Genomic DNA, 27,377 nt, shown 5'->3' with positions numbered 1-27,377 from the left:
ATGCTGTGCAGCTTTCATTCAGATCCCCTGATGCCCGTAGTTTGTCCACAAGCACAAGGTCTCACCCTGGCTTCCACCAGCTTAGTTACTCTTTGCAGAGTACGACCAACAACCCTTCCAGTCCCAAGTCTCCCCAAATCCATCCACCCTGCGTTCTTAGGTACTGAACACTTGGACTTTTATCCTCTGCTTTGTCTCCCCCAAAAGTGTGAAACCAGCCCTCCCTTCCCCTCCCCCCCCAGCTTACTTTGGTGCACACACTAGACAGTTTGCATGCCAGAGACCTGCTTGGGGTAAAAATAAACAAAAGGCTTATTAAATTTAAAAAATCACAGATTCAAAGATAAAATAGTATGGAATAGCAAACATATACAAGTTACACAGCAAATAAACATAAAGATAATAAACATAAATCAAATTAGATAAACTCCCTTCTCTAATGCAATTTACCCATAGTCTCTGAACAGTTTCCCAAAGTACCCCCTGCTATAGATCAGATCTAGTGCTTCAGTGACAGCACACACTAAGTGATTGTCACTTAGTTTCTCTATGAAAACAATAATGCCTCCATTTAAAAAGCCTTCCTCCTCTCTTTCCATGGTGATTCATGTTTGTTCAGAGTGGGGGAAATTCCTTCTTAAGCTGATAGACAGGAAGTCTCTCAGTGTTTTCCCATTAATTTCAATGGACGACTGTTTTTCTTTTCCTGGGTAGTACAATGGTGGGTGTTGGAGCTAGACTCCTCTGGTTAGGAAGGCAGCCCCTCCTCAGCCTGACAACACTACAGATTGTGAGCACACTTTTGCTGTATTCATGAATACATAAATTCATAACCACAGTCTATATACATATCTCAAATGAACATCAAGTTCAGAACATTACATGCTTTATAAAAGACCTTACTCAACCTATTTTTATAGTACAGTAACACTGTATACAATCAATTGATTCAACTGCTTATTCTTTGGGGTTCAGCCCCCCTCTTCTCCCTGGGGGTGCCTGAACCTTGATTGTCACAGCAGTATTACAATGCCTGTGTAAAATATGGTTGTTTACCATTATAAACTTTCTATTAGTATAAATATAAGCTGGTTAGTAATGCCATTTTCAAGGGCATCTTTGTCATCATAAAAATTCCAGTGGGGCTACTGTCCTCCTGCATAAATTGCCCTGAAGATCCCCACAGAAGGAAGTGCACATTATGCCCAATGAACCACAGAACCATTTAGTAGTGGTAGAAAAGTGCATAGGAAGAACTTCATTACCAGCCCCAGAACTAAAAATTCTTGAACTTTCAGCTCTTAAAGGCTCCATTCAGCTACAGTCCTCAATTTCTTTTTCTTTTTCTCTCCCTGCTAAAGCAGTCACAAAACCCTTCAGCTACGTCCCCTGCTTTATTTTAAATCTATCTATTTATTTATTTATTTTTGGTATTTGGCTGCTTAGTTTCTTCTTTTGCCGCAAGGGTTATTATATAGTTGTAGCTTTTCTTCCAGGGATTTTTTCCTCCCAATTAGTACAGATCCTGGGCACCACAAAAAGAGTGAATTACAAGGCTCATGTCTTCAGCATTTGTATTTAGTAGAGTGATAAAAGCAGGAAAATGCCAGCCAGAAGATCTGAGTTCTACACCTGACTCTGTTGCTGATTTGTGGAGCCTTGGGCAGATTTATTAACCTCTCTGTGCCTATTTTCCCATCTGTAAAATGGGAATAATACTTAGGCATTCTTTTGCAGAGTTCTTTGAGATTCTTGGATGAAAAGTAGTACAGTGTCTGTGACTTAATCACTGAAAGGCAAAAGGTAGCACACAAGGTGACGCACTCTGAGGTAGTTTCGATCCATAAACCGATTAATGGATTAGGATGACAAATAAATAGAGAACTTTCATCTGTGCTTAGAGTAGAATCTAGCTCCAGTATGTTTTGTTGTTTATATGAAAACCTATCCATTTTCTTCACACCAATACTTGAAATTTCAAAACGATAAGTTGCCCTTTTCAGCGTGCATAAACTGAGAAATATGGAAATTAATTTGCCATTATCTTTTTGAAACTTCATGTCCCTGGGATGAGCAGATCTGAAAAATCTTTAACTCCTTGCACAACATCATGTTCTTGAAAAAATAGAATGGAGATTACAATATGAGAGAGGGTTTTGTTGTATTTTGTGGCACAATAGCATTCATGACATCAGAGTGTCATACCTGTTTTGCAAGCTAGGAGTATTGTGGCACAAACTATGTGGCATACCACATCTGAAAAAAAAGTAACATGCCTTTTGTTGGATGGAAGGATGGGGGCAGGAGCAGGGAGAGGGTCTGAGGGAAGAGTTGGATAAGAGGGGTGAGGGAGAGGGCAGGAGCAGGGGGAGGAGGAACTGGATTGAGGGGACAGGAGACAGGATGATTTTGGGGTAGCAATCAGATAAGAGGAAGGAGGTAAGGAGCAGGGGTGGAGCAGATAAGTACAGAGGGGAACAGCCACAAACAGGTTGGGGGTACAGAGGCAGAAGGATCTGTAAACCACTTTAGAATGTTCCCCTATAGAACCTGGAATTATGCCCAACCCTGTCTGAAGTTTCCTTTGCTGTTATCAACCAACTGTGAAACCCACAGACAAAGTGTGTCTCATCCCCACTAGTGCCTGAGCAACATAGAGGATAACAGCCTATTACTGCTACCAGTTATTCTGTTAGATCAAGTGGGAAGTCCGTGCTGTGCATCCGAAGATCCAGACCTTGCTGATGACCCCAAGGGTGGCAGGGGAGTGTCAGTATGCCTCCACATGATGGTGTTTTAAGGTTTTTTAGTTAAGGAAATTACATTTTTAAAAACTACATTAAAAGAACGTTAAGGTTGCAAATCCTAACTTTCGAAAGTTAGGAAATGCCAGAATTAAGGTGGCCTGTGAAATCTTAATTCAGCTCCTGTGTGCTTATGCATTATGATAGCCTTAATACATGAACACATAATATGCTTTCCATTGGACCCCTGTCTCGTTCAATGAATAGGTAGTTAGTTATTCAATATTGCTTTTTATCCTCCTTATTTGTTGCCTGGGCCTGGGTCTTATTTAACACAGGAAATTCAAACCCTCCACTGAATACAAAATTATTCATTTCCTCCTTGACATGTCGGGTGCTCTCACCGTAGTATCCAAGTGCTTCACAAGCATTAATGAATTAATCTTCACAATGCCTCTGTGAGATAGGGTGGTAGTGTTGTCCCCGTTTTACAGTTGGGTAACTGAGGCACAGAGAGAATAAGGCCAAAATTGTCAATTGTCACTAATTATGGATGCCCTATGTGAGACATCTACAGCCTGACTTTTCAGAGTACTTAGCATTTTTATAGCACTTAATATGTTGAAAGCACAGCTATAATGACCTTCAGTTAAAGTTGTGTATGCCCAGCACTTACGAATATCTGGCCCCAGGTATCTTATGTGGGCACCCACAGAATGAAAAACTGTGGCAGAGGCAGGGATAAAATTCCATTATCCAGGACAGCGTTTAACAACCTCAACCCTTAGAACATCCTTTCTTCATTTTTCCTTGCCTTGTTCCACTACACACCTTCCAACTTCTGCAACAAATAAGGAAAGGGTCCTTACAATCAACAGCTTCATATTTTACAACCTTGATTAATTCCCAGAGCACTCTCCATCCCTTGCACAGAATGAGGCTGGGGTCTTGTGAAAAAATTGTGTGTGGTCATGCAATTAAAGACTGTATCATTATGCGCATGCACAAAGAAGCCAAATTAAGATACCATAGGCAAACCTAATTGAGGCATTTTCTGATATTTGAGTGCTTGACTTTGCAACCTTAATGTTCTTTTAATATAGTTTGTTTAGTTAATAAACATAAAGATATAGCACAATATGGCTAACAAGCTAATCTTATTCTCTTGTGTACTGTGGAAAAGTCAATAATAAAATGAGGCAGAAATAATTTTTCTGACTAAATTTCACAGCTTGAAGGGACAAGCTTTTGTCAGCTAGTTCAGGGCTCTAAACAGCAATATTTGTAAGCCAATCATTGTGTCTTGTGTTAATGCTTGAGAACCAGAAAGCAAAACTGATCATTGTTGTTTCATTGACCTGGATGAATTCACAAGAGAGTAAAGAGAAACCATAAATACTGAAAAGTAAACTAAATTTTCAAAGTTCTTTAAGTGTTAATAATCTAACTTGTTTGTGACAACGGAAGGAAACTTTAACATATATATTTTAACCTGATTGTGTCCCTACAAATTAATTTGAATGTTAGACTTATTACTGCTTTGAAAATGAAAAACTGTACTTCTGATTAGCACTAAAGCAGTCAGAACATTTACTGTTCTGTTTATTGACTATAATTTGGACACATGGCACATTTTTAAAGCAGTATTCTTTATTTGGGATTTCAACACTGATTTTGCTGTTTAATCAACCAGTGTGTTTTCTAGCTGAGCAATGAATTTGTGATGGCAGCAGAAATAATGGGTGGAAATGAAAGGTCAAGGAAAGGGCTGTTGTCAAATTTCCAGTTAGCACATACAAAAATAAAAGGAGACATCTGCTTGAACTACTTCATTATAATTTCCTGTAAATTTGAACAGCATAAATTGGGCTTTACTCAGGGATTTAGTAACTGTTGTATTGTTTTGATTTCAGTCAAAAAGTCATAATTGGAGAAATTTTTAGCCAGCCTCAATGGGCAAGTAAACTTGATGGCACGTTGATTTGTGCATGCACATTTGTGTACAAATAGTATTTGCACATGCAAATGGTTTGCTTTGACAAACAGTTACTTAACGTTCATGTGCACTAACACATTAAAGATGCAAATGTATTAGTGCACTAGGTTTACTATTGTGTTGCAAAATGGTTAAATCTTCAGTAGGGCATGGAATACCATGTTTAAGTAATGCATTTAATAACAAGCAATGGATATGTTACTTCTCCACCTGAGAGAATATTATTTTTGAGGGTTCAGCTAATGATATTCCACACTTTCAGATTTGCTCTGATATTTAGCAAAGTATTTTATGTTAGTTGACTGGCATTTTCAAGGTTGTCTAATTTTGGTTCACACAGTCTTATTTGAAAACAGTTTTTAGTCTTTGTTCTCTTAGTTGTTTGTACATCTGCAGGCCTCCTAGTGTGTGTATATATATATATATTTTTTTCCTCACCAATTGTTGTCAGTATTAGTTCTTTTACTGTTCCCATGCTTCTCCCTTCCCCAAATGTCAAAACCATTATTACCAGTTTTCCAGTCAGTATACCATAATGTGAACTATGGGCAAGAAACGTTAATACAATAGTTAAAAAAAATATAAAATTATAAATTTAATGGGTCAAAGTAACCAGTTGTCCACTAGTAATATTTTTTAAATGAGAGGAATATGAGTAAAACAAAGTAGACTTCAGATACATTAAATTAAATTTTTTTCCATCTTTCTATTCAACAGAACATATAGTGTTAGCTATAACATTGCTAATTCCTCACAGGTATTTATTTCTTAAATGAACACATTGCAGTAGTAATATTGTTTAGCAGTATTAAAACGGTCTGTTGTGGTAAAAATGCATTTTTGACAAAAGCAGACCGCTTTAATAATTGTAATGTATTTTCCCATTTCATTTTTCTAATTTCAGGGTCAGTTTTGAAGAAGCTTTTGCACACTGGAAACTCTATTAAGGTATTTCCCTTAGATGACATATTAGTGTTTCTTGCTACTTTTAATTCCAGAGCTACCAGAGGTATTTGGCCTCTGGTTCAAGGCAGAGCAGCTTCAGCACTGCTCTAACTTATGGTGGCAATATTGGCTTCTGAGCGACTATTACATTGGCTGGATATTGGCAGAATGCAGCAGTATTCCTAAATATGCCTCCAGCACACCCTCAGTGCTGCCTCTTAATATAGTTGGAGGGCTCACTGGAGAGTGATAAGAATGAAGGTGCTTATCTTACTATTTTTGAAAAAGCGTTTTTTATTTTCTTTAAATATTCAGTATTTTTACTGCATTTTCCTGTTTATATCAATGTACCTTTCTACTTTCTTCTCCTTTTAGATAAGACGTGAAGGAATCCGACTGTTTCTTCTTTGGCTTCAAGCACTTCAGACAAACTCCACAGAGGAGCAAATGTTAATTTTTGCATGCCTAGTGCCTGGTTTTCCAGCGATCATGTCATCAAGAGGTCCCTGTACACTGGATACACTCATTAGCCCTACTCCTAATTTGCCCGATGGTAAGTAAAATCATCAGAATTAAAGTGCTGAATATATAGCCCTTTCTGGTCGCTAATTCATAGAATTGCAGATGTTGCTAATAGGGGAAAATATCTAATAGATCATACTATCTGTCTCTGTAAATCAGTGAACCAGAGACATGTCATATTGAGATTAGTAATCTATTAAAATATTTTCATAGCACTGTATCCCTCTAGTCCTGTAGTTTCAGAGTGCAGAACATTTTTATGTTACTTAGTGTTAAAGATATAGAAAAGAAGTCACCAGATCTTTTTGCACTGCTTTGCTACTTCCCGCTGGTCACTGAGTGTAAGTATATCTAGACAGTTCTTTTCAGTATAAAATTTAAAAAGAACTTAAATACTATATAGCCAATGCTTATATTTAGGTGAAAATTGCTTTCTAGATGTTTATAGGTAGAAAACGAATCCCAAATTCTACTTCATATATAGTCAGCGTGGATCTCCATATTTGAGATCCACCATGAGCACCTCCCCTTCTCCCCCTCAGAGATGGAAAGGCTGTTTGTGTTAGCAAGGGAAAGAAAATCCTTGGGGCCCTTTAAGGATTGCTCACCCTTCCTCTCTCTTTGTGGGCATTTAGTCTCCTTGTGGGTTTGGGAGGGATTTTCGTGAACTGGCTAGATTGAAGGATGCAGTGGCAGCCTATAGGTTTCTGTGCATTAGAGGGGAGGTCTTATTGGTCCTTGCTCATCCCCAGGATGCCATTCTACATGTGGGGTATGGGGTTTCTATGTCATGGTGTGGACATCACACTAAGTGCTTTTTGGGTCTGGGAAGGAATTTTTCTCACTAGTGGATTGGCTGGGTAGTGTGGGTTTTTCCACTCCCTCTATCAGCAGTCCAGTGACCTGGTGGGTAGGTTAGGTTGTAAAGTGTTCATGTTGTCACAATTTGGCAGGTGTCCAGTGCAGGTACTTGTTCAGTAGGGGGTCAAATTCCCTGATCAACTGAAACTTAAATCAAGATTAGGGGAGGGTATCCCTTAAACAAAGAGGGGGAAGGGACTGGGAGTTCTGGTGACTGTTACAGTAAGGGGCTCCACCCCCCTTTTCTGCATGTCTTCAGCCTATCATATGAAAGGAAGGCAGTTAGGGTTCCAGTGCAAATGGCTAATTTACTCATGTGTCTGAAAGGTGCCAATCACAAGCATCTAAATATATGTACAAAATTTTAAAAATACCAATTAAGAAAACGATACAATGACTCATTGCTAACAAAGAGTCTTCTCAGCCATCTGGCCCAATTCTCTCTCTCCAGATAAAGCCCAGGAAAACAGATGAGTCTTGCAGCATCCCTGAAGCTCTTCAAATCTGGACTCTTGCAGACCAAACAGGGCAGCAAATTCCAGAGTTTTCATTTAAGAACAAATAGATTGATCCTAACTATTCAAGTGTAAATGCAAGAATCATCTCTTTGCTAAGGTCTTTCCACCGGAGGAGTCCACAGGGTGTAAAGGGAAAAGTGTAGCAGGCAAGAAAAAACAGTGGGTTTGGGAGAGAAGGAACAGGAGAAGGAAAACTTAAAAAATGCATAGTATAAAAGGGAGGGGGGCATCTGTGGGAATGTTACCTTCTGGGAAAGCTCAGTGCCATTCTTAATTGTTACATTAGAATCTTTACTGATATACTTCAGTTAGATATCAGGGACTATTGATTCCATACACATCCTCTCACTGATCTGAACATTTGGACGCAAAGGTGTATAAGAGACTGTGGTTCCAACCATCGTTAGTTAATCCCTTCCTTCTATTCTTTTTTCAGTTGTTGGCAATCTTGCTCTCTGTAAAGAGCTAATATGTCTAGTGTTGTCAAGTCTTTTCATATATTCTGTAGTAAGCTCCCTCGATTCTGTGGCACGCCAGTGGAAATTTTCATTATTTGGTGGCAACTGCAGATACATTTTAAAAACAGAGGTTTAAATTAAAACTTAGTATAAATAATAGACCTTGTGTTATTCATTTCAGTATTAAATTCAGTTTATGCTTTCTCACATTTTCGGTGTGCCACAGATTATCATCTTTAATTTTCATAGTTAACAAGGTGTTAAAATGAATCTAGCAGTTCACATCTCTCAGAGCTACTGTTTCAGGCTATCTGCAAACTCAGACATCACTGCATCAGTTCTCACTCAATTATTTTCAGGATTGTCACTACGGTGAAGGCTAGAAATTCCTCTCTTGAGAAATTGGTCTCCTACAGAAAAATGTGTGTGTTAGGTTTTGGTGGTTGGGGGCCAAGGCTGATGCTGTTTCTAGCTATATATTTTGGGGTGTGGGTAGATATCAAAACAATCCAACTGACCAATGGAACATGGCTTTGTGCAATCAGTAGCTGTATTTATACTATAATATTTTATAGAACATGAATACAACACAAATTTAATTTATTTATACCACTATTTTAAAATGTTAATCTTTTTTTTAAAAAAATCTTTCTCTGTATTTTAGCAAAGATTTATCCTGAAGAGGTAACCCCACTTCTGCCAGCTGTCTCTGGTGAAAAGGTTGCTGAGGACCAAACCTGCTATTTTCTTCAGATATTGTTAAAGTATATGGTAATCCAGGTGTGAAAAGAATATTTTGTAAACTCTTTAATATGTGAGGAAACGTACCTGTGGTGGAAGTTTATTTTCGTTCTTTCTACTTGTACAATATTTTTCAGATGGAGGTTATTGTCATTCAGAGAGTTGCTTATTTTTTATAAAAGAAAAGAAGTCAAATATTTTGTTGTGGCTTTTATATTGAAATTGGTTATTTCTATCTCAGATAAGTAAAACAAGTAAGGGATGATGTTATATTGTGAGGTGTTTTTAAAGCTTTAGTTTATATCCATAAAGAAGGTTTCTAACACGGTAAAGAGTTTCACACAAATTCCTAGTCACCTATGCTTCAGCATCTGAAATCAGGAAGCAGATTTCAAAGCTTAATTAATTTTGACTTTTCGTACAATAGGTGCACTTTGCACATATTTCAAAAGCTGTTAATAGAATAATTCCTCTCTCAGCAATCAGTATTGCTAGTATGATAAGAGGTGGTCGACCCATTTCAGTCAAACGATTGTCATAACTCTTCAAATCCCTGTTGCCGGTTATGTTACAGAATCCTAAAGAATTCTAACAAGTAATTTACTCTTCATGTAACCTTTGAGGAAAGTCATCCTGTTAAATCAAGATAAGGCCAAGTAGTATATGAAATGCATTATAGTAAGCCACACCTCTGACTTAGTGTTCTCCACAGGACTTCATTCTATATTCTCTCCTATTTTACCGCTCGTCTCCAAGGGTATGTGTACACTGCATCTGGGAGTGAGTCTCTCAGCTTGGGTCCACTGTCTCATGCTAGCATGCTAAAAATAGCTGTGTAGACATTGCAGCCTGGGCTCTGAAGCCTGGGATAGGACTTCAGAGCCTGAGCTCCGGCCTGAACCACAATATTAAAGCAAAAAGAAAAGGAGGACTTGTGGCACCTTAGAGACTAACCAATTTATTTGAGCATAAGCTTTCGTGAGCTACAGCTCACTTCATCGGATGATGCCGATGAAATTGCCTTTTACAAAATTGCCTTTTACAGCCATATTTATTTGTCAGTCAGGCTGGGTGTTTTAAATCCCCAATATATGGTAAGTGAGGAAAGGAGGAGAGGCCATGGGACTATTTGGTTTGATCAGGATAATCTTATGTGTATGGGTTTGCATTTAGAATATTGGCTAGGGGATATAGATATAACTTATTAGTGATACACACAATGATGAAAACAGATACCAGGAATGAGTGGAGAAGAGATAGGAGTGGAGAGATTGAGGGGTTTTTTTTTTGTAAAAGAATGTGAAGGCTGGTTTAAATCAAAATTTTAATTAAAAATAGATAAGACACAATAGTGTCTACATACTCTTTCTGTAGGAAAGAAGAACTATGAAAGTATTCTAAAAATACAAAAATTGAGATTAAAACAAAATTAAAGTAAAATGAGGGAGTGAAATATTAAAAAGCAATCCTAATAGAACAAGTAAACATATACAAATTAGGTGTTAAAGAACTCTGATATTTCCTGTAAAAAGAACTAAGGTAGTGAAAAACTAAAAAGTTGAAAATTGATATTTTATTTCTATAGGAGACATGTTTTAGGAAGGTTATGTGAGCAAAATGGTAAATGGTTTTAAGTGTTTGTGTCATCTTGCTTAAAGTGCAGTTTTACTGTACAAAGTGACAATGTAAAAATGATACCTTCCTACTCAACAGAACTGCTCACTTTATATATACAAACTTCCAACATACTGTGGTGCAAAAATATGTTCACAGGTTTTTTTTAGTGCTGTTTGGCCTGCAAAGCCAAAATACCTTAGCACTGCGTGCACTGCAGATTCTGTTCCATCCTGGTTCATCAACAGAACTGTGCATTAAATTCTGATCAGTTACACTTGCAGAAAATGGTGTTGCACTAGTGCACCTAAGGACCCAGTTTGGCTGTACAAACCTTTTTTAATGATGGTGATGGATGAGATGAAAAGCATCCATTCAGAGTACGGAATGAGTGTTCAGAGCGGACACTTAGGGAAAAGCCACGCTTTAGGCAAGAACGGAGTAGACAAACACCCTCATGTTTAACGGAGGCTAAAGGCTGCATGTATTTTGAAGAGTCTTCTTTGAGGGAAACAAATTTTTATGTCTTTGAATTCAGACCACAATTTTGTTGTCAGTTTTTTGGTTTCTGGAGAAAGTAGAGCTGATGCTTTGTAAATTAATTAGCTTCAGTATATTGTGTAATTAGAACCAAAAGAATGGCCCAGTTAGTTTATAGCATGTAAACTGAGAATAGAGAAAAGTTAGCTGATACCCCTGATGCAAAATAAAAATAAACGTTTTGGCAAAAATACATACTTTTTAACTGAATTTAGTTTTTGAAAGTAGGAAAAACAGCTTAAAGTGGAAGCAATCAAGAAATATTTAATGGAAATACAGCTGACTATGTCAGGTGACTTGAGATGGCCAAAGAAAGCAATCACTGGACAGTAAATTTTAAAGGCAATAGTGAATTTATATTCTTGTGCAATTTTTGCAGCATCAGGGCAAACAGTAATTTTACACACATGAATAAAGTTACACATTGTGTTGAGTGATGCTACTCACAAATAGGTTCATTTTATTTTATTTATGTAGATTTGACATTATAAAAAGAACATGTATACAAAATCCCTGAGTACTCTGACAATAATTAGACTTACAATAAATGCGCTGTGGCATTAATATATTAAAATTGACTCCACCAACCTAAAATAATCAAGTAGGAGCAACAATTTACTTCAGACAGTAGACAGTAAAAGTGGAAAAACTCCAGACAATACTTTCACTCCCAGAGCTTACATGTGTAAGTATTTACAGAATGGGGCCTTGCAAGTTACAGGATCTTTGGTGATTTTGGAATTTTAAAAACATTTCATTGGGATGTAGGTTCATTATTGATGAAAGTGGGAAAATTTAATAAGACTATGGCTGAAGCAAACAAATCAGTGATAGAAAGTAAAGGAAGAATCATTATCCCTTAATTTTAGATGTGAAAATATGAAATTCTTAGCAAGATGACTAGACTTGATATTTCCTGGTTTGGTGTACAGATGGACTTTTGTGGGAATTTGAAAAAAGGAAAATTTTCAGTTACTGAGAATTTTATTTGTTCTTGAAGCTGCTTTAAAAATGGGGGCAGGGATTGAGTCGAGTTGAAAGAATGTACCTCAGAAGAATGGTAAATAAATTAAACTGGTTTGGTATTTACATGGTGTGAAGTTGATACGAGAGATCAAAATCCACAGGAAGGATTGAGCAAGTAGAAGTCTGTCTTTCCCTTATTGCAGGGGTGTCTGCCTTCACCATTCTTCTTTGCTCTTGTGTTGGAATCCATGGCACAAATAATTAGGGGAAACTAGCACATGTAGGGTTTTGTGATTGGAACATGCTTACTATTTTTAACATGCCTGTATTTCAGTGAAAAAAATCACCACAGTCTTTAGCACAATTTAACAATGTCTGTACCAAGATACTGCAGATCAGGACTGGTCATAATGGTACGTGGAAGCTCACATAATGTGTGCTCACAACACCTGATGCTCACCAGGGCTGACATACTGAAGCACCAAAACAATCAGATTTTGCAGTCAGCTCCCAATGCCAGTGGCTAATACGTATGGCTCAAGATTCAGGCTTCCTAAGGTTATCTTGTATGTGCATATGCAACTCCATTAATGACAGGAGTTGGTTGTGCTGATTATGATAGAAAAATATACTCTGGAGAGACTAGTAGCTTCATAGAATCCTACTTAGAGGTAAGAAGCTTTGTTTAATCTTAGTAAAATATTTTAACAAAATATAATGACATTAGTTTATGACATTTATGTAAGTGATTGGATTATAACCGTAGAAGTGTGTCAGCTTTTAATGAGCTTCTTGTATGCTTGCTTTTTAAATGACCTGGCATGCATCATTTTTTTTCTTAGGCTCTTATTGTACTCTGTAGCGCTTTGGAAATAGAATACTCATATTTCATATCTGTTATTGAAGTGTTGTTTTCCATCTTCCACATTCAGTAAAGCAGAATTTATCCTCAACATGAAGAAATTTTTCATAGAATATGTATTAATTTGAAACATTTTTTTTTTGACTCCATGTCAAAGGCTGCAAGCTTAGAGTGGAAGAATAAGGAGAACCAAGACACTGGTTTTAAGTTTCTCTTCGCCTTGTTTAGAAAGTATTATCTTCCTCACTTGTTTCCATCTTTTACAAAACTAACCAGCCTCTACAAACCTGTCCTTGGTAAGTAGAGAGTTTTACTTTTAAGTAGCAAAAATATTTGGTGGTTACTTTCTGTAGTTTCTTTGTTATCATTACAACTATATTTGATGAGCATATGTGTGACATTTGTGTTATTTTTAATGGCTTATAAGAAAAAAATATTTTATCTAGTACTATTTTAGATTCCCCTTTTTATATTCTCATATGGTGAAACAGATTATGTTAACATAATTGTATTTATTTTGCATTTTTATCAAATTATTAGGTGCCATTAATTTAAAAAATAAACCGTGATCTTTCACATGCAGTCACAGATATTAGTTCCATGGGTTGTTTACTGTTGCTTTAAGGAAAAAATGGGTTGTAATAGTTCCATGGCTGGATTCAATCCCTCATGTCCCCCTGGGAGCAGTGGACTGAACACAGAAAGTTGTGTTGTTTTTTTTTGTTTTTTTTTAAACTTCACTTCCTACATGTGGGCTGGGGCCAGTCCTGCATTCCTTGAGCACCCAAAACTTCCATTGCCTTCATGTTTTAAGTTAACAAGGAATGTGCATAAATATGGTAAAATACATGATACAGAGTGGTTGTTGAAAGAATTGTTCAGGTGCCAAAAAGCCAGACATTAGTTTTGATACAAGTAAAATCATTTTTATCTTCTTCATCTTTGAAGGGCGGGGGAGAGAGAGAATGGCATCTTAAGGGTATTTCTACTCTTTGAGCTAGGGGTAATTCCCAGCTTGAGAGACATACTTGTGCTCGCTCTCATTGAGCTAGTGTGCTAAATACAGAATGTAGCCTGGGGGTGTCTCAGTGTCAGGACAAGCTAGCTGCTCTGAGTGCATGACCGTGAGAGACCATAGGCAAATGCTCAGGTGGCTAGCTTGTCCTGCTACTTGCAGCTCTGTGACTACACACTATTTTTAGTGTGCTAGCTCAATGAGAGTTAGCACAAGGATGTCTCCTCAAGCTGGAATTGCACCCACAGCTCAAAGTGTAGACACACTGTAGGACGGTCAGAGGAGGCTGAGATGTAGATGTGAGTACAGACATGCTGTGAGTAAGGGTTAGAGCTGCAGAGCCAGGAAAAAAAAATCCATTTGTATGATTAAAGGCTTCCGTCACTCTAGAAATGTTGAAATCCTTTTATTTTTGAGCTGTTCCTAATACATCAATTAAGTGGTGCATTGGAACTCAAGTGCTGGTGTTTGAATGGAACCAAAGCCATTAATACTTGACCAGTAGAAATACTCCTCCTCAACATCCTCCCTGACTGTGAACCTTCTCCTCTTCAGTCTATCCAGCATTTAGCAGCTAATACAATCTTACTTCAGGTTTCAGAGTAGCAGCCGTGTTAGTCTGTATCCTCAAAAAGAACAGGAGTACTTGTGGCACCTTAGAGACTATAAATTTATTTGAGCATAAACTTATGCTCAAATAAATTTTAGTCTTTAAGGTGCCACAAGTAATTTTACTTCACTGCCACTTCAACCATGTTATTCACCCCTAGAGAAACTTCACTCCATTTTTTTTCACAACATTCAAAGTACTTATTCCCACTTTTAAGCCTCTGCACAACCGTGCCCCACCTGTGTTTTACCTCTGATCTTTATAGTTCTTCTTCTGTGCTCTGGTCGTTCTTCACACCTTGAGCACTTTGCCTTTTCTCCACTTTCTCTGTGCTTTTCTCATACTGCTCCTTGCACCTGAGTTGATCTCCCCTTTCTAGTGTGCCTTAGTACATCCTTTTTTCTTCCTCAAGCCTCACTCCTTCCATTTGGCTTCGCACTATTTGCCTGCTCTTGATTTATATACTCCATCCCTCTTTTACCTTTTCTCAATAAGAATGATCAGAATTTATAAGATAATTTTACATTCTACGTATTCTTGCTTTAAACTCTTGTCCCTCCCTTCCCTGTCCCTTTCTTTTGTTCGCTGCTTGCATTGTCTGCTATTTATCTGGTATGGATTAAGTTCTTCAGGGCAGGAGCTGTGCTTTTTTTGTCTTGTTTCTCTCCAGCACCAATCAAAATGATGGCAGTATATAAATATATATTAATAAGAATAATATTAGGTATAAACAGCTGGTGCATCACATTTATTAGTTCACATGGAGAAAAAATGCTTTCGGTCTAATGTTCAATTCATTTCACCAAGCAGTTGTTGTTGTTTTTTTAAAAAAAGATTTAATTATATTATCTGTTTAATCTCGCCAGATATTCCTGACTTGAGGCCAAAACCAGCATACATTACTGCAATTCGGAATAATGAGAACATCTACAGCACGAAAATCCCATTCATGGCTGCTCGTGTTGTTTTTATTAAATGGCTTGTAACCTTCTTTCTCGAAAAGAAGTACTTAACTTCAGAGCAGAATACTAAAAATGGAGGAGAAATGCTGCCTAAAATCATTCAGGTATGTCATAAACTTACTTGTTTCCTTATGTATATGCTAGAGAAGCTGCAGATGATCAAAATATATTGACAACTGAAACAAAAAGGAAATGCTCTGCTTAGGTGGGTGAATGATGGTGTTTAAATTAGCTTTCCTCTGATGGAGGAGTGAGTCTTTGGAGGAGCACTTTTAGCAATGTACCGGAAAATATTTCTGTAGCTGTTTGTCCTTTGCCTTATTTAAAGAGGAAAAGCAACCTTCTGAATACAGTATAATCAATAGAGAGAGAGAGTCTTGCTGGCCATCTTTAATAATCACACAACATCTTTACAACAACTTTAGCAGTTGTTTACAGTGAAATACTAGGAAAGTATTTAATGTATTTTTAGCTTTTTTTAATACAATTTAGCATCTGGAAATGAGGAAAAACAGTACCAATATAATCCACCAGCAGTTTGCGGAGTGGACATTTAATTTACAAATTACTGATTCTAATCTGGCCAGGATTGGTAGCTTCACACACCAAAAGTTTCATAGCAAGCAATTGGCCTTCGCTGCAGATTCTCTAAAGAAAACATAGAAAGTCAGAAGTCTAAAGTTGAAATTTGTGTAGCTATTTAACAGGAAGGGCTTTTTTGTTTTGTTTCTCTGAAGCTCAAGTACTCTAAATCAATTTGTGTCTCCCAGATTTTTGTCTGAAGAGTTGTCTTGCCTTGTTCAACATACTTATAGCCACATAAACTGGAAGAGACTTTTTCTCTCTAGTAAAACTGTCTGAAAGCTTGTACTGAAAAAAATATTTGGTTTAAAACCCAGTGAGGTATGGTAAACTGTTTACCATCAAAGTCAGAATTTGTCAACAGTTACCCCATAGTTGGATATGAGATTCCTCTTCTAAGTATAGAGCAAAATTGGTAAGAACTGTGTGGCAGTTGTTGGCAGTGCTGACTTTTTAATGACTTTGAATTTCACCGAATGTGGCTGCTCTCCCTTGTAGCTTGTGAACTTCACTCAGAGGTATTTCTGGAATCTGATACAGTAAAAAGAAAGGAAGTTTTTTCTAATCAGTGCCTATGCCCAGGCAATACTTTCAGTGAATTGAGTATTGTTGCATGTGGATTACATGTTTTCATTTAAGATAACATTTCTTCCACTAAGTAGATAAGTTTTAAAGAATCTCTTTTCAAAGGACAACATCCTCTGTCATCTTCTCTCTCATGACTGGATCCCTTTTATTATGAAATGTTGCAGCTATTGCATATAACCCCATAATTTACGATTTTGCCAAGATGCTTCATGAATGTGACTAGGGTGACAATTTTTTCCAAACGAAAAAAGTGACTTGGAACTCCTCCTCTGTTTGTTCTCTTCCTCCCTGCATCTTTTCCTCCCCAATTTCTCTCTTCTTTCCGATGGAGCAGAGTGACCTAAGGATCATCCCCTAGCACTGTGTCCTAATGTGCCATCTATTTTCTAAAGACTAAAAAGCAAGTATCTTTGAAGGTAGATCTCCTCCTCATGTTGGAAAATCAAGGTTGCTGGTGTACCCCATATTGGTAAACTCTTTTAAATCTCCGTGGTCCAACTCACCCTATCTTGTGGTTTCCTGTCTTACAGACAACAGATCTGAGATATGGGAATAGGATGCACATTAGGCATTTAAATATTATATCACTAATTTTTTGCTTGGCTCAAGTTTATTAAAAGTTGTATTCAGTTGCTCCTGGGATTCCATGGGTTTGTGAAAGTTGCTGGTAACTGGAGTTCATAATAAGTAACCCAGGTTTTTGGTATGTTTTATATGCAGTATTATACAAGTATTTTATTAGGCTTGCATTTTCTCCTGTCTAGACTGTTGGTGGTACAACTCAAGATAAAAACCCCGAGCTGGAAACTAGTGTGCTATCAGAGCAAGAGAAAAATCATTCCAATAGCAGCACTTTGTCTGATAGGCGACTCAGTAACTCCAGCTTTTGCAGCATTGAAGAACAACATCGGACAGTGTATGAGATGGTACAGAGAATTCTGTTGTCCACTCGAGGTTACGTCAATTTTGTTAATGAAGTATTTCGCCAAGTAAGTAGTAGGAGATTATACATACTATTGTATAACTTAAAAAACTGCAGAAGCACAAATATAAGTGCACTATGTGGCTAAGTGTTATGTGAAAGAAAACTGTAAATGCTGTTGAACCAAATGACTGACTAAACTTGACCATGGTCCTTTCTGCAAATCCTTATATTTAGGAGTCCTTTCTAAGTCCAGTCCTTAGATGATTATTATTTATAGTGTTCCAAATACAGGAAAGCACCATTTGTTAAAGAAGCTTTCATGTATATTATATACAATATAATTTATCTAAAGATGGAGCTTTTAAGCTTGGACATGTGCAGTTAAAACCCATGAAATGGGATATTGTGGTCTGCCATTTCTTAGTGTGATCAGAGAGACACTTTTCCCCCTATGCTTATCAATTTGAGTCTGTTTCACATTTTCTGATTATAAACTAACTGGTGGTTACCATTGAAAACTTAAAGTAAGTTTAAGATTTTGTATATCTATGTGATAAATTTAGAAGAGGGTTCTGAAATAAGATAACTTGAAAGTGATGCAGGTGAGGAAAACTGTATTATTTATATACTATGACAAGATGCTGAATTAACATGATTAAAAGACGTTTTGTCATTTGCCAGTATTGAAAATCTCAAACTTTTTTATCGGGATAAATTAGTAATTTGATAGATGAAGATAAGAAAGTCAAATAGGAATACAAATGTGTTGCTCAGATCAAAATAGCAATACTGTCACATTCTCCTAGATCATTTAATGCAGCCTTGCATATGAATTTTGATGTCTCATATACTGGTGCATATAATTAAAAAGCATGTAGCGTCTGCTACTGCATATGTGTGTGCAAAGCTGAGTTTGCAAGAAGCTTGCTTCTGCAGCTATGATCAAAGCAAATACATAATTTCTATGTAGACAACAGTAAACGTCATTATTGGATGTTTTCTCTTAGCCCCTGGTATGTACTTGCCATCTTTTTTTAAAAAAAGATTTCAGAGGAAAAAGTATCTGTATGCAGTGAAGATGCTTTCTATATTGAAAAAAGGTGGAGGTGGTTTGACACTAAAGAACAGTTAGGTATCCTTTATGGAATACTGTGTTATGCTGCCCTCTTCTGGCATTATGATAAATTAATTCAGCATTCCTTCAAAATACTTAAAAAGAAAAGGAGTACTTGTGGCACCTTAGAGACTAACCAATTTATTTGAGCATGAGCTTTCGTGAGCTTCATGAAGTGAGCTGTAGCTCACGAAAGCTCATGCTCAAATAAATTGGTTAGTCTCTAAGGTGCCACAAGTGCTCCTTTTCTTTTTGCGAATACAGACTAACACAGCTGTTACTTTGAAACCTTCAAAATACTTAAAACTTCACTGTATGTTACGGAAATAAAGAACATCACAACAGAAATTTGCTTTGCCTTTTATTTAATATACATATGGATTATGCATTTGAAACCGAGAATAGATTTTTAGTCTTTTTTTTCTTTTTCTTTTCTTTTTAAAGAAGGGGAAGTGAGAATCTCTTCTGGTCACCATGTAAATTAATTCTCATGCTTCTCTTGAACCCTCCCTTGAAGATGTATATTGAAGCATTCTTCCCTCTAGCTGATGAGGGCTGAGGACTTCTTAAAACTGTCCTACTGTTTTTTACCCCGGGAATGGTTAACTTTAAAGTAGCACTTTTGGCGGACCATGGTTTTTTTTTTGTTTACAGGCTACATATTGCATAACTCAAAAATATTTCCTACAATACAGCATGTTAACATACAATTAACCACGTATTAACAGTGTAAAACTGAAGTATTCTTAAATATAAAAGTCCCTTATAGCCCAGCCTTTAAATAAATAAATAAATAAATACCAATTAAATGCATCTAAAACCCTTTTTTCCCATGTGCAGAAGAGCAGGGGATTAATAAATGGAAATAAGAAAACAATTCTGTCTTTAATTTTTTTTTTCTCTACCTCTCCCAGTTTCTGCTGCTCCAAGGGCACAGGCTCCACCATGTGGCCACAAACAAATTGGTTGTGGGAGCCAATGGTACAGCAGTAATCAAAGCTGGGTGCTATGGGGCAGAGTCCACCTCCTGCTTGCGTGATGGAGAAGTGGTTGGGCTAGTGAATGGCATTGCGACATGGTGCATAGGCTTCTGCTTCCAGGCTCCCCTTCATTTCCCATCAGCACAGGCTCCAGCTTCATCCCTTGCTACTCAGCTCTAGTTACTTCCTTCCGACTGGCAGGGATGTGCTCTGTCCCCACCTACTGTGTGGAACGGTGGCTGGGGTCAGCTCCCAAACAGGCACCGAATGGGAAGGCAGTAGCTGGAACTGGGTGGGGTGGAGTCAGAGCCTGTGTTGATGGAGAAGTGGAGTGAAGCAGAATGGTATGAGTAGGCAGCAGTTTTACTAAAAGACTGTGCCCCTCAACAACCCGGCTCAATCTTTTTTTTAAAAAAAAAAACTTTTTCTGGGGCTGCGACCCCGTCGATGGGTGGGCCAAATAAATGGTTTGGTGGTCTGGATGCAGACCCCGGACTGCCAGTTGCCCAGGCCCGTTCTAACCTCTTAATGCTTCACCACATGTTGGTCAGAGGGAATCATATTGACAGATATCCAGGTTCCAAGCAAGATGTCACTGCAGTGCTCACCATCCGGGTAGCTCAGGTGGAAAAAGATTGACTGGATTCATTATATCCGCTCATTTCAGACTATATTTATGAAAAGTAGGTAACTATTCCATAGTTACAAGTAAGTCTCTTATAAAACAGACTTTGGCCTGCATCATAATATGGGGGGGGGGGGGGGAGAATGGCACATCTGTTGCCAAGATAAAAAGTTTCTACCCTATTAGGAGTTAATCACACAAGGTGTGCAATGTTATAAAACATTACAAAATAAATGTTCGTTAGAGTCCAAAAAATCTTCTAACTTTGTTTGTTATTACATAGCATGAATACGAAGTGAAAGATAGATAAATTCAGTAATCTGAAGTTTTAACCACTATCGAATGCAGAGAATCAAAGTTTTAGTTGGTTAAACTCTAATTTTAAAGATTACTAAATGTTGAAGTAGGAATTTGATATTGGCATAACAGACTACAGTGATCTTTATGCGGTTCCTCAAGATCTCCTGTTATCCAGTGTCTTTTTACCAAACAAGGGACATTTCCTTAGATGAATGTTATGGTAGAGTTTAGGCTGAAAGTATATAACTAGGGCTGTCAAACTATTAAAAAAAATTAATGACGCAATTAAAAAAAATAATTGCAATTAATCTCACTGTTAAACAATACCATTTATTTAAATATTTTTGGATGTTTTCTACATTTTCAAATATACTGATTTCAGTTACAACACAGAATACAAAGTGTACAGTGCTCACTTATTTATTTTCATTAAAAGTATTTGTACTGTAAAAAACCAAAATAAATCATATTTTTCAATTCACCTAATATGAGTACTGTAGTGTAATCTCTTTATCATGAAAGTTGAACTTACAAATGTATAATTATGTACAAAAAAAACAAGTTTTACATTGTTTTGTTTTTAAATTCAGTCATTTAACAAAAAAAAATCTACATTTGTAAGTTGCACTTTCACGACAAAGAGATTGCACTAAGTACTCAAATGAGGTCAACTGAAAGATACTATTTCTTTTGTTTATCATTTTTAGAGTGCAAATATTTGTAAGCAAAAATAATATACACTTTGATTTCAATTACAACACAAAAAGAAAAGGAGTACTTGTGGCACCTTAGAGACTAACCAATTTATTAGAGCATAAGCTTTCGTGAGCTACAGCTCACTTCCTCAGATGCATATCGCGGAAACTGCAGCAGGCTTTATATATACACAGAGAATATGAAACAATACCTACTCCCACCCCACGGTCCTGCTGGTAATAGCTTATCTAAAGTGATCATCAGGTGGGCCATTTCCAGCACAAATCCAGGTTTTCTCACCCTCCACCCCCCCACACAAATTCACTCTCCTGCTGGTGCTGGATTTGTGCTGGAAATGGCCCACCTGATGATCACTTTAGATAAGCTATTACCAGCAGGACAGTGGGGTGGGAGTAGGTATTGTTTCATATTCTCTGTGTATATATAAAGCCTGCTGCAGTTTCCACGATATGCATCTGAGGAAGTGAGCTGTAGCTCACGAAAGCTTATGCTCTAATAAATTGGTTAGTCTCTAAGGTGCCACAAGTACTCCTTTTCTTTTTGTGAATACAGACTAACACGGCTGTTACTCTGAAACCTGTCAATTACAACACAGAATACATCGTATATGAAAATGTAGAAAAGCATCCAAAATATTTATTTAATACATTTCAATTGGTAATCTATTATTTAACAGTGCAATTAAAACTGCAATTAATCGCAATTCATTTTTTTGAGTTAATCGCATGAGTTAACTGCAATTAATCGACAGCCCTATATATAACATGTTTTGATGGTCCTCTGGTCCCATTTGAGCCTTACACTTATTCGGGGGAATTTCACCCTCTGAAGTCTTAGTAGGATTGTCAGGTCCCGTGACCATACTTAGAAATGTTGTGAAGGGCTGACAGACCTATTTAGGGATGTTAGGAGCTGATGAGTCTGTCAAATTTAGGAGACTGCGAGCTTAACCTCCCAAGGCTCTTGAACGGTGGACCTTACAGAGAGGCTCCCAGCTGCAGACCATAAAAAGTATGCAAAAATATGTTCTTCTGTGACCTCAGAAAGTTTAGTAGGAAGCAACAGAATGCCACTTGTTCTTCCCATCTTCCAGGTTATGCCCTTGGTGGCACCCCTTTAACAGCATTTGCCTTACTGGGATTTTACATGTGACACTGATAACATAATCTGAAATCAGTGGGGTTTTACAGGTTGTGTATCTAAGCGCATAATTTAGTTTACAGAACTTCTGTCACTGATAATGTTGAGCAAGATGGGAAAAGAACCCAGGTTGAGTTTGCAGAGAGACAGTGAAGAAAAATATTCTTTTACTTGCAGTCTGAGCACATGCAATATGGAAGTCGGCTAACCTCAATGATTATGGAACCTCACAAATGTATTTTTAGGTTGATTTTTATGTAGCTTAGTGATAATCATAGCTCTTGATAGTAGTGATTTAAAAGTAGATTTTAAACTATTTTCTTTTGGTCTGTGTAATTTGCAATATTCTGTGATAGGTAAATTGAGTTAAATTTGCATTTTAGGCTTTTTTGTTGCCATCCTCTGATATATCTGCAACACGGAAAGTGGTTAAGGTATATAAAAAGTGGATATTGCAAGACAAGCCTGTGTTCATGGAAGAACCAGATAAACAAGAAAATATTCAAGATAATGTGTCCAACTTGGAACATACAGAGACAGATTGCAAACATGTATGGTACCAATCATTACTTACTGTGTACAAGCTGAATGATGGATATTATTCTTATTTGTCAATTCTTTTTCATAAAATTGTTTTTTTTTAATGATAGATATTTGCTTATGCACCTTTTTATTTCTTTAAGTCCAGATTTTGAAATGTGCTGAGCACCCAGCTGCTCTCAACCATGGGTGATTCTGGGTGCTGAGCTGTTTTGAAAATCTGATCTTTAATCTTTCTTTTAACTCTCTATGTAAATACCATTTTGGATGGACTTAGCGGAACAAATAGTGTTACATTCTACTGGTTTAATATTCCCCGTTTGCATGAATGTTTGTTTCCTTTTGACAGAAATACTTTAGCATGAGTATACGATAACACAATTAAAATTACAAATATTTGATTATCTAAATCCATCATAAAATCTTGTTAAGGGCCCGGCTATATTTGCAGATATTCCATCAGTTCTATGGAATATCTGGACCAAAACACTGGATCCAGACACCCTGACCTTTGGGAAGTTCAGATTCAGATCTGAACTTTGTGGCTTGAGTGCTCATATCTTAATATATTGAACCAGATGTATCTGCCCTATTCTGAGTTGTGAAGGGTATTTCTGCATTTTGGGGAACAAGAGTTAGAATATAAAAAAACTTACAGTACCAGTCTTTGCTCAGGCTGTTTTACAGAGAGCTTAAAATTCAACTAATAATTTTTTTTATTTATTAAAAAAAATTTAAAGGGAAATTTTACAGCTATGAATGGGTTATGAAAAGCATTATTAAATATTTTTAAGGTAATGTGGACTGCCCTTATACCCTATAGAAATTAGATATCTGAATAAGAGTAACTATTAATTAATGGTTATGCAAATGAGCACAGAACCTATGACTGTTCAAAAATATTATTTTTTAGCTTTTATATGATCTATATAGGAATCCATCTTTTATAATCCTGTATTACTAATTTACTTGTGTTTTTGAAAGCTTGCCTCTGGTCATTCTGGACATAAAAGATCTTCCAGTTGGGGAAGAACTTACTCCTTCTCTAATGCTGTTAGCAGAGGATGTGTACTAGAAGACGAAGACAAGAACGTTAAGGCTGGTGCTCAGGCTGCATTACAGGTATGGTATATAGAGAAAACATTAGGTTATCAATTTAAAAATAAATTTGTAATTATTCCATTAAATTGTTTGAGAAGTCAGCAGAAGGGACATTTTTACAAAGATGACAAATTTAATATAAGGTTTCCAATTGCTGTACTAAAGGCTGCAAAGCAGTTTCCATTCTAAGCCAATTTTCACATGCTTATAACTTTCTGAAATATTCACTTAATCTTTGCTCAAAGATTAATGTTTCTGGGGTAAGTTTAAGTAAAATTCGTGAAGTCAACTGGCCATTTATAGGGTAAAAAAACTTACTTATTTGCATGTTCAGTCTTGTCAGCACTAATAGCAATGAGGATGAAGTCAGCTGCTAAGCTCTAGCAAGTCTCTACTGAACATGTGCAAATGGCAATTTTTCAAAGGCCTATAACTTGGCCAAATTTGAGGAAATTTTCACAAACATGGCAAAAGACTGATCCCTGACACAAAAGCTCCTCCCTACCAAATTTCAAGTCCCTGCTCCAAAGCATGGGGGTGTTAGAGTATTTCAAATAAAAGGTTGCCAAAATCTTTTAACGTGGGCAAAATAATATAATTTTTACTAGCCTCATTCTCAAAATGGCTGAATTATTTTTGGCTGAAAATTTCCAAAACTATTTAGCCTGGCAAATACATCTGGCCTGAAAAATTTCAGCCCAGATGGTTAGAGGATGGGTTTTTTTCTTTTGTTGTTGTTGTTTTTTCTTTTTTAACGAAGTCATTAACAATTGAAAACAGTTTATAATGGGAAGTGCCAGGCAACCTTAATAGTAGGTGGTTTCCTGGCACTTCCAAAAATCCCACCCTTCAGAAAGTGTTGTTTTTATATTGGTCTCCCACTATATTCCAAACAGCGGGACTCTCCATCCCAGCGGATAGGAAACATATATAATTACTGATTATTCAGAGGACATGAACAGTAGAATCCCTGGTGATTTTAAGGATATTATGTAGTCTTTAGCATGATAAGCAGCATAGAACATAACTTTCATATAGGCCAAGTAGTTGAGAGAGAGTTTTATTACTTTCTCTCTACAGCCTGAATTGTTTGGGGGCATGCAACTGCACTGTGCTCACTTCCGCTGATCTTGTTGGATCATATTAAAGAAGTTCTGTATTAAAATCACAAATGAGTTTGATTCCCCAGAGTTTAAATTCCAGGGTATTACTAATTAAGAGGTCTCTTGGTTTTTGGTACTGTTTCTCTCCCTCTATGTGTGAAACTTGCAAGCTGCTAATTGTGTTAGTACATTCTAAGACAGAGTCTGTTCTCAAAGCAATTCACAGAGAGAGAGACTCAAAGCAATACTCTAACAACAGAAACAGCACCCAGAGACTCCCCGCCCTTTTGTTGTATTAACAATTGTGATTAAAATAGAGATAGAGGATGTATGTGGATGGATGCTTGGTGTGGATAATAACTGAATGATCAGGGAGGTGCCAGCCTAAGAATCCAGTGTCCATCGGCTGAAGAAGGCGTCAAGTGGAAATAATCAGAGGACCCCCCCCGGTGGGCAGACTGGAATCCACCCAACAGCCTCAAGAATGGGAGAACCAAAGAACAAGATAACATCTTGGAGCCGTCAGGAATGTGCTATCTGCTGATTGATTCAGCAACAGCATGATGAAGCATTTCCCATAGACTGGCATAGGAAGAAATTCCTATAAAAATAGACTCTAAAAAGTGAAAACTTTGGGGTCTGATTCTGCAAACCAACTTCCAGGAGCATCAGATGAGCATCTGACAGGCCCTGCTCCCTCCTCATGTCCAGGCCACCTGGCCAGTGGCTTGGCATGAGCAACTCTAAGGCTGGTAACTATGATAACCTTGCAGAACCTGTGTGTGTGTGTGTGTGTGTGTGTTTGTATGAATGAATGTGTGAATAAATATGAGATTGAATGGAATGTTATAGCTATAACTAACTGCTTACTATGATTCTTTCTGTATTCACAATAAATGTGGTATTTTGTCTTTTTCCCTTTAATAAGATCCTGCTGGTTTTTATTTTATTGGTACAACAATCTGAGTCTCTTCCTTTTCGGTCTGCATATATGACCAGATAACTGAAGTGACACAGCTGTCATTAGGTTGCAGTGTTCAGTCACTTGTACATCTTAGGGATCATACAGGTAGGATCAGCAAAAGCAGTAGCTATGAACTGAGCACCTTGTAATACCCATAGAAAGGAAGTAACTGTTGGTCAAAATATGAACTTTTTTTCTTATCTCTTTGCAGAAATATTTGATAGGGAAAGCATAAAATTCAGTCAAGCACATTAATTTTACTAGTATATATAAGTCAAGATGATCAGCCAAGAAACAAATATGGCAGAGGAAGGTCACAGAGCTAGCTATCTAGAATTTAAAAACAAATCTACTTGCAATATCAACGATCAGGAGGTGACATTCTGAGCATGACAGCAGACTAACTGAGCAGGTAAAATGCACTCCAGTAATAAAGCAGCTCAACAGAGAGTTTGTTCTTAGGTGTTGCAAAAATCTAAGGGACGCCAAAGAGACTGTGTCATATATGAGTAATGCAATTTACCCCAGTTTTTAATCCAAACTAAAGATTTGTAACCCATGGAGCTATATTTTGTTTTTCAAGGGGAAACATAATTTGGTTTATGCAGTTTCTTCATCACCTCCTTTCTTTTGAACTCCATTAAAAAAATGGCTAAATGTACAGTAAACCTAATTACTCTGGATTAGCCTTTGGGACTTTCTGGGGTCCCATTCTGTGTACCTAGCAATAAATGACCTGCTTAAGTAGTCTATGATGAAAGACCTTTTCTGCTAATATGCGGTCATTCCAGTTTCAAAATTCTGTCTTTGAGTGCTGTGTTTTGAGAAAATGATCCTAGTTAATGGCCCTCCAAGTTAAATTAAGGTCAGTGGGAGTCCTTTCATTAACCTTACAGATGTTGGATTGGATCCTAAAAGAGAACTCTCAATTAAAGTGGTCAGAATGCATTTACATGCCAGAAAGCACTGTGTACCTTCTCTTCCTGTGAAAAAACGGAGTTCTGATTAATGTAAACAATAATTCTAGATTTTTTTTTTTTTTAAGGAGAGCTTGGATAAAGATCCTTTTGTTTGTGCTCTCAGATGTCAGGAAGCAATTGTTAGAGGAGTTGAGCATTTTCATGGGTTACCTTGTGAACGATTGGTCTTCTCTCTTTTAAAAAAAATTCATATTAACTGTGTGTTCCTATCTTGCAGAACCAGACACAAGTTCTAGAGACATTAGAACACTAGACAGACAGACACTATTTCTATATTTGTGGAGTTGGGAATTACTCAGAAATCCGTACATTTTGCTAGTGCTGAATGTAAATGATCAAAAATATCAGTGGCCATTCTTTAAAT

The 27,377-nt window shown here is 37.1% G+C and overlaps 1 protein-coding gene across 13 annotated transcripts in view; it reads left to right on the top strand.

The window, feature by feature from the left end:
* RALGAPA2 (Ral GTPase activating protein catalytic subunit alpha 2) overlaps positions 1 to 27,377 on the top strand; it is a 306,764-nt gene that overhangs the window by 43,396 nt on the left and 235,991 nt on the right. For 12 of the 13 annotated variants that reach the window (XR_012158341.2, XR_013635627.1, XR_013635626.1 and 9 more), the window contains exons 5-12: positions 5,645 to 5,688; positions 6,061 to 6,238; positions 8,709 to 8,824; positions 12,925 to 13,063; positions 15,259 to 15,458; positions 17,289 to 17,513; positions 22,709 to 22,876; positions 23,850 to 23,987. Coding sequence is in view for 8 of the 13 variants with exons in the window: in XM_073339776.2 (XP_073195877.1) it covers positions 5,645 to 5,688; positions 6,061 to 6,238; positions 8,709 to 8,824; positions 12,925 to 13,063; positions 15,259 to 15,458; positions 17,289 to 17,513; positions 22,709 to 22,876; positions 23,850 to 23,987 (1,208 nt within the window). In the remaining 5 variants the exon portion in view is untranslated. The remainder of the gene's footprint in view (positions 1 to 5,644; positions 5,689 to 6,060; positions 6,239 to 8,708; positions 8,825 to 12,924; positions 13,064 to 15,258; positions 15,459 to 17,288; positions 17,514 to 22,708; positions 22,877 to 23,849; positions 23,988 to 27,377) is intronic. The other variant, XM_073339773.2, reaches the window with a different exon arrangement.

Source organism: Lepidochelys kempii, chromosome 3, assembly GCF_965140285.1.
Source record: "Lepidochelys kempii isolate rLepKem1 chromosome 3, rLepKem1.hap1, whole genome shotgun sequence".
In the NCBI taxonomy this organism is placed as follows: Eukaryota; Metazoa; Chordata; order Testudines; family Cheloniidae; genus Lepidochelys; species Lepidochelys kempii.
Note: the sequence above shows the minus strand (reverse complement) of the source record. Positions and strands in the feature narration are given on the sequence as shown.